At 40.6% G+C, this 7,814-nt stretch overlaps 2 protein-coding genes across 2 annotated transcripts; one reads left to right on the top strand and one right to left on the bottom strand.

The window, feature by feature from the left end:
* Positions 1–1,944: 1,944 nt before the first annotated feature.
* LOC122001171 (DNA topoisomerase 6 subunit A-like) lies at positions 1,945–4,330 on the top strand. Its single transcript, XM_042555776.1, has 2 exons — positions 1,945–3,346; positions 4,131–4,330. The coding sequence occupies exon 1, from the start codon at positions 2,023–2,025 to the stop codon at positions 3,331–3,333; it is 1,311 nt and encodes a 436-aa protein (XP_042411710.1). The 5' UTR covers positions 1,945–2,022; the 3' UTR covers positions 3,334–3,346; positions 4,131–4,330.
* A 458-nt stretch (positions 4,331–4,788) lies between these two features.
* On the bottom strand, positions 4,789–7,474 carry LOC122001173 (probable sugar phosphate/phosphate translocator At3g11320). The gene is made up of 4 exons (XM_042555777.1): positions 6,793–7,474; positions 6,166–6,269; positions 5,852–6,080; positions 4,789–5,215 (listed from the first exon to the last, which is right to left on the bottom strand). The coding sequence occupies exons 1-4, from the start codon at positions 7,264–7,266 to the stop codon at positions 5,063–5,065; spliced, it is 960 nt and encodes a 319-aa protein (XP_042411711.1). The 5' UTR covers positions 7,267–7,474; the 3' UTR covers positions 4,789–5,062.
* Between the last annotated feature and the right edge of the window lie 340 nt (positions 7,475–7,814).

Genomic DNA, 7,814 nt, shown 5'->3' with positions numbered 1-7,814 from the left:
TCAATATTTTCCTTTTTTTTTTCTATCTAGTTTTTCTCCCCTTCATTTTAATCATCAAAATTCAAAATGCCAACGCTGTTGTTGAGGCTTAACTGTAATGGAGGGAGCATAACAGTCAGGCAATGCACTCGAATTTTGCTTATTAGAACAAATCCAAACTATTGCTTCTTGTGCTCCAATACAATCTTAAAACAATACCAACCATTCCGCTACTCTGTTTAAATACATAAACCATACTACCTGAGGACTGAAATAGCTGCCCTTCTTGTCTGCAAAACATTTTATAGAAAAATAATAATGATAATCAAAGGGCCCTAATCGAACCCTCTCAGATTGATATTCTTTCGGTGTCACTGCTTGGGTCTTAGGATTGTGTTTGTGAAAAGGCAACTAAGTGCTGATACGACATCGGCATTCCAAGGCCTCATGCTGGGCTTCTCCTGCACTCATCTTGAAGCAATGGCAATTCTCGGGTATAAATTCCGGATTGGACACTGACCCTTAAGCATTGGATCCCATTTGAGAGAAATTCTTCCTGTCTTCGAACACTGGCAGCGCCTGCAACCAAATAAAGCATGATTAATGCTATAGATGAATCAATGACTTTTTGGAAAGGCTTCATTTCCTAACGAGCATGAAGAAGCTCTTCCTTTGTAGTAAAGATCAAACCATATCTCAAATATTAACTAACAGCATACTCTCGCCTGCACTTCTTGAATTGTCGATAGCTCTTCTTCCGGAGATAAGTTCTAAGAGCATCTCCAATCGGTGCCCTTTTACACCATTTTGGTGTAAAAAGGGCACCATATCCTCTCCAATGGTGATCCCAAAAATTGTACTAAAATGGTGTAAGTGAACAGTGCAGCATCATCTTGGTGCTGCACTGTTCACTTGGTAATGGTGCTGCACTGTTCACTTGCATCATTTTGGTGTAAGTAGAGATTTTTTTAATATAATATATCATAATAGGTAAGTTATATTTAAAATATTTTTAAATATTATAAATTAATATGATTTAATTTAATTGAATTTATTATAAATTAATATCTAAATTGTTTATGATTGTGTATTATCTTTAAATATTAAATATTAGTATGTTTATTAAATTATTTCTAACAAAATTATAAAAATATTAATTTTAATTTTCTTGTAACTAAAAACATAATATCATAAAAATTAATAGTAATTATTATCGTAATAAAAATATTTAACAAATTAATATGTATGTTGAATAATAAATTATAAGATGGAAAAATAGAATATTCTAAAGAATATTCCTTTTAAGATAGGAAATGGTGTCTCATGGATGGAGTTGAAAAAAATTTTGGTGCTTAAATGACATCAAATTAGTGTTGAAAGTACACTAAAATAGAATTTGTAGTTGGAAAGGGTCTAAAGAACTACTCCAAAGCTGTACACATCTGATTTTAGTGTTAGCTGTCTAGTCTTAGCGTATTCTGGTGCACAGTACCCATCACTCTGGTGGAGATATGAGTATTATCACACAGTACCCATGGTGATGGCGGTGACCAGAGATGGACTCCTCGGAACCCTGCTCCTGATGATGCAAAAGGTTGGAACCGCCAACCCAGCGGCCCCCTATTTTTCTCCTCGGAACCCTGCTCCTGCTCTTTCCGGCGATGGAGCAAGGGAGAGAAGGGAAGCGGTGGAGGAAGAAGGGAAATAGGAGAAGCCAATATGGAAGGGATCTCGACAACAAACATTTGGAGCAAATGCAACAGCTTCTTGCAAGCTTCAATTTGAGGACGCATCTATAACTATTTAGAGAAAATTTATTTTACTCTATATTTTATTTTATTTTTATTTTTTAAAAATAGCCTCTTAGTATTAATATTACTATTATCATTTTAAAAAATAAATTTAAAATTCATATTTAATTAGTTAATTTACTAAATTAGCAAAGGCCTTTTTAATGAAAAAAAAAAACGAGAGAAGCCCTAGAAGTTGGTAAACACTGGACTGTCCATCTTGTCTTCCTCCAGGGCACCGCCGAACTGCTCGATGTCTGAGAGGAAGCGGCGCCGCTCTGAGGCGGCCGCACCGGTCGCCTCTATTTCGGACGGTTCCACCTCGAAGAAACCCCGGAAGCAGGACTCCCACGCCCAAGGGCTGCGGAAACATCTCAAGTCCGACGCCGAAATCCTCGCCTCCATTCGCGAGATGTACGAAGCTTCCCGATCTGAAGTCTCCTCCTCCAAGGCCGTCTCCCTTTCCGACCTCAACCTCTCTTCCGCCTGCCGCGAGGTCTCCGATCGCGACGTTGCCTCCGTGCAGGTCGCCATCGAGCGCACCGTCCTCGCGGTGGCCCGATCCATCCTTGCTGGGAGCGGCTTCTCCTTCGACGTGCCCTCCCGCGCTGCCTCCAACCAGCTTTACGTCCCCGAGATCGACCGCATCGTGCTCCGCGACAAATCATCCTCCCGCCCATTCGCTAGTCTCTCCACCGTCCGCAAGGCCACCGTTACAGCCCGCGTGCTTTCCCTCGTCTACGCCGTCCTCCGCCGAGACATCCACATCACTAAGCGCGACCTCTTCTACACCGACGTGAAGCTCTTCCAGGACCAGTCCCAGTCCGATGCCGTCCTTGATGACGTCTCTTGCATGCTCGGATGCACCCGATCCTCCCTCCACGTCGTTGCCTCCGAGAAGGGTGTCGTCGTTGGTCGCCTCGTCTTCACTGACGACGGTGACCGAATTGACTGCACTAAGATGGGCATCGGCGGCAAGGCCATTCCCCCAAACATTGACCGGGTCGGCAACCTCGAAAGCGACGCCCTGTTCATTCTTCTCGTAGAGAAAGACGCCGCATTTATGAGGCTCGCGGAGGACCGTTTCTACAACAGGTTCCCCTGCATTATCGTCACCGCCAAAGGCCAGCCGGATGTTGCTACCAGGCTCTTCCTCAAACGGATGAAGACTGAACTGAAGCTCCCGGTTCTGGCACTCGTCGACAGTGATCCCTACGGCCTCAAGATCCTCTCAGTGTACATGTGTGGGTCAAAGAATATGTCTTACGACAGCTCGAACTTGACGACTCCTGATATCAAATGGCTGGGGGTTCGGCCCAGCGATCTGGATAAATACAAGGTGCCGGAGCAATGTCGGCTCCCCATGACAGATCAAGACGTGAAGGCTGGGAAAGACTTGTTGGAGGAGGACTTCGTTAAGAAGAATGAAGGGTGGGTCAAGGAGCTCGAGATAATGGTCAAGACAAGGCAAAAGGCTGAGATACAAGCACTAAGTTCATTTGGATTCCAGTATCTCTCTGAGGTGTATCTACCTCTGAAATTGCAGCAGAGGGATTGGCTGTGAAGTCGTTTCTCTGGTAAAGACATTATCTTTCAGTGCATGGTTCTATATAGCTTCTTCATTTGCAATGCTGCTTCTGCCCTTTTTTGTTGACAATCAGATTGCTTTTCAATGAGATTTTTGAGTTGTTAATGCTACAAACTGATTTAGTAGCAGTAGCAACATAAGGATAAGTAGTTATCGCTTGCATTAAGTGATTCTAGCTTTGGTTATTATCAGTACTTCTAGGAGTAATACGAGCAACGGTTATAGTTTTAGTCTCATTTTCACTTATTTTGACTGACCATATCTTGTTTCCATGTTTTTGAAACAAACAATGCCTAGGTTCTGGTTTTTGAATCTGATCTAGCTGCACCATTCTACCCACTATTTTTATTGACAGGATCTTCTATTCTTTCCCTTTAGGTGTCTTTACTTTTACTCGAACTTTGTATTGCAAACTCTATTAGTATGGTTATTCTAAATTGCCCGATAGTTGTAAGCTGAATGATAACGCCTCAATCTAACAAAACACCGTATAATAACCTGTCAATTTTAGGATGTTAATTCTCTTATCCATGATTGCAATAACTTAGATTATAAGGAAATAGTCAGCTGGGATATTGTTTCTAACAAATAGATCAGTGTTTAATATCTTGCCCAATGTATGGTTTCAATTCGCTAATTCATGAATGCAATGTAATTCATAGATAACGAAGTTAACTTTTCCATGTGGATTGTCTCAAAACTGTTATTAAGCTACACTAACTTCTCTAGCCCTTTCGGTAATCTCTTTCTTGTGCAATGCTTTTGGGTCACAGGCTGAGACATCTGGAAGATCAATCCTCTTAGCCTAGTCCGAATTGCCCACACAACCTATGTGATGGTATGAGTTCAATTGATGGAAGTGGTTGCGATGAGATTGAATTCCATTGTAAACAAAAAACATTGCGTCATAACTAACATTATCGTGGTTTAAGCTTAACAATAACAAGTCGTCGATTGGTTTCGAAGTTACGAATTTCTTGGATTGCAATGTTTAAAATAGAATGATAGTAGTAAGTTGAAGGATTAGCAGAAGCATTCTCTTGGATTGCATACAGTAGTTCTCCTGAATTGCTGAATGATTGATTGGCTTTATTTGTTTTTCCTTATTAATGAAATGATATCTACCGAATAAATCTTCAAGTCATTTGCAACTATATTGTAAGAGCTAACTGTACTGGTTACATTTGATCCTATAAAGAAATCCTCTATGTAAAGGATGAGATATACATGTAACAAGAATATAATAACACAATGAAATGAATCAACATACACGTGAATGATATGAATCAACATATAGGTTAAATTAGGAGCAAAATCTGGGCCGGATCTTAGCGGATACTTAAGCCGTCAGGATGCAAAAAAAATCATTGGCTACAATTGGGTACCTCACACATCAGGAATATAATATGATCAACCGAGAACAAATTGTAGTTTAGATCAATAATATGATTGCGGCGAAATTTATAGATAGAACAATACTCTTACAAAAAATTTAGAATGTATAATTGTGTGTATAACAAGATGATGAAGGCCCAGAATGCTTACCAACTTGATGTAAACAACGCATCTAACAAACAAATTATCTTCCTCTGAGCACACTATTTGGCTTATAAATGGTACAAAAGAGACTTCAATTCATTCCTTGTGATCCAATATGTTATGGGGTCACAAGTACCGGTGAGGACTAGGCTAATAGCTGCTAGGATTAACTTCCCTTGTTACGCTTCTTCGACTCACTGTAGAGAATTACACCAATAATGGTCAGTGTGTAACCAGCCATTCCTGTAACGGAGACTGGGTTCCTGAATATTAAGATTGAGATGACCACAGCCACAGCTCCTTTTGCATTTCCGAGAACCTTTATGGAAAGAAAAAAAAACAAGATTAGTATCAACTCAGCTACCTGTTAGAATCATATTGTGATCAAAACTTTTCAACTTAATTAGATTAATACAGTTATTTAATATATTTTGTGTTGGTTGTAATAGAATTAAATGTAGTAATCAAGCAAACAAAATATAGTCACTCTGATTGCCTGAAATACTTTGGGTTTTGTGACTTTAAGGCTTGATGAAGAATATTAAGGGATCATGTACCACCTCAAATCTTCTTGTGTCCTCTCTCAGCTGTGTTTCAAGATTTTAGATGATTAATCAATTCATTAGTTTGCAGGGTTGGCTCCTTGTCTCCAAATGCTAGAATTACTACTGACAAAATGATCAATTTGGATTTCAAACAACTTTGAGTCTGTTTCATGGATCCTTTCTCTAACTTATGCATGATAATGTCAATATGACATTCTAATAAAGTAAATTATAATTACATTAATAAAAATTATTTTCTTTGACTTCCCTCCATTCTTAAAATCTTACACATTTGACTCTAATCAATCTAATTCTTCTAAACTATAAAATCTATTGAGTTCCAGCAATGAAATTTCTCAAAATGAGTTCATAATTTAATATTCATGAACAAAACATTGAACAAGGTGTACCTGAAGGGTCAAAGGGCTCGTATGTTTGGTGACCAGGAAATTGGTCAAGTTCACAAAGTAGGCCAAAGAAGAGTTGAACAGGAGATACCATATAATCTTGAAATCTTGTCTAGCAAGTGCTATTGTGGTACCAACCACATTTTCCTCCATTATAATTGTTGCAGGAAGTAAAAAAACAACTGCGATTGGAGCCATATATAGAAGGAGATTCATAGAGTTCAACTTTTCCCTGTACAAGAAAATAAGTGGTTAAGAAAACCTGTCTTTTTTTTTTTTTTTAATTTTTTGAATTTTCAAGGGAATTGATAGCTCACCCTTCAGAGGACATCAAAATTCCCTGCAACACTGACTTAAGTGCCCTAGCAGCAGTAGCACCAATACACATAATGAAACCAAACAAATGAAAGCTTGGCTCCCCCTACAAGGTTAATCCATCATAGTGTCAGCATGGATATCTAGTCGAATGTTTAAGAAACTTTTGCGCTACAACACAAGCACTATTAGAACATAGAATGAAGTCAAAGGCATAACAAAGCACCTTTCAATCAGACAATCAACTTTGAACAGCCAATGTAGGCAACCAAATAATACATGGTCATGTAACTACAAAATAGCAGGGCAGAACAAACTATTCTATCAATCCCAAGCCCACTAGTCAACCAATATAAGAAATAGTCAATTAACATCATTGTAACAACTATTTAACATAGGAAGCCAAGTCAAGGGCAATAAAAGACGAGAATATGAAACGATAAACCATGAACCATAAGCTTATCTAATACCTATTGGCCATTCGAAATTGAAACTAAATGAGTGTGACAGAGGAGATGATCTGCAAACAAACAAGTTATCTAAAATAGACATGAATCAAACATTCCTGAGAACTGTGGGTATCTCTCTGATGAATCACATATATCAATGGGCATATGCAAAGTACTCACCCCACTAGCTATAATGACACCGGTGACGACGGGAATAAGGGTAATGTAGGTGACCCACGATTCCCGCCGGAGAGTCATAAGGTACGCGAAGACGGCGGTGAAGAAGGGCGTGGTAGCGCCGACCGCCTGGTTGAACGAAACGGGTAGGTACCGGAGCGACACGTTTCCGCTAACCACCGAACCGCAGAAGACGAGGCTGAGGGCAGCGATCTTCATGAACTGGACGCGCGACCGGATGAACTGCATCGGCACGATCTTGAGCCAGGCGATGGCGACGTAGCTAAAGAGGGAGCAGGCCGTCATGTGACACATGGTGAGGAAGATCGGGTACTTAAACCCGTAGTTGCTGAGCAGGTACTTGTTGAGGAGGAGCACCCCGATGTTGGAGGAGTACCACGCGGTGACAAGCCCGATGGTGAATAACTGCCCATTCGACTGCGCCGGCGACATCGCTGCCGCCGCCTTCCCGCTCATCGCCTCCGGATCCTCTTCGCCGCCTCCGGATCTACGAGGGGATGCGCGGATCGATGGAGGGAGCAGGCTCCGAAGTTCTCGGATCGGAGCGCTCGTCGCCCTATCCCGGTGATCGAGATCGGTCCTCGGAGCGAGAAAATCCGGCGATTCGATCGGATCTGGGACGGGAGAAGATAAAACGGATGTTAGAGAGGAGGGGAAGGCTGAAAGCTTGCAGCTCGCTATTTTATTGGAGAGGGAGAAGGGTCAAAAGGCAAAAGGACGCCCTTGCACCAATTTTACATTTTAAACCTTTAACCTGAAGAAATAATCGAGATGAAATTTATAAATTATAATCTGTAATTTTAATTACCAACTCATTTTGTAGATAACACTCGGGACCATTTATGATTTGGAAAGTGCAAAATTATTTTTCATGAGGACTAAATTATAATTGACAAATTCGGAGGCGAATTAGGAAGAAGTCTGTTGGATGGTGGACTTTATGCACACCGACGACTCACTGACTGCCTACCTAACGCGCCTGAGTGATTTTATAACGGTAGAAA

The sequence above is a fragment of the Zingiber officinale genome, chromosome 7A, assembly GCF_018446385.1.
Source record: "Zingiber officinale cultivar Zhangliang chromosome 7A, Zo_v1.1, whole genome shotgun sequence".
In the NCBI taxonomy this organism is placed as follows: domain Eukaryota; kingdom Viridiplantae; phylum Streptophyta; class Magnoliopsida; order Zingiberales; family Zingiberaceae; genus Zingiber; species Zingiber officinale.
Note: the sequence above shows the minus strand (reverse complement) of the source record. Positions and strands in the feature narration are given on the sequence as shown.

Coding starts and splice junctions, on each gene's coding strand:
- LOC122001171 (XM_042555776.1), top strand. CDS start 2,023: ATGTCTGAGAGGAAGCGGCGCCGCTCTGAGGCGGCCGCACCGGTCGCC.
- LOC122001173 (XM_042555777.1), bottom strand. CDS start 7,266: ATGAGCGGGAAGGCGGCGGCAGCGATGTCGCCGGCGCAGTCGAATGGG. Junction 6,270..6,792: donor GTGTCATTATAGCTAGTGGG/GTGAGTACTTTG, acceptor TTAACCTTGTAG/GGGGAGCCAAGCTTTCATTT. Junction 6,081..6,165: donor ATTTTGATGTCCTCTGAAGG/GTGAGCTATCAA, acceptor TTTCTTGTACAG/GGAAAAGTTGAACTCTATGA.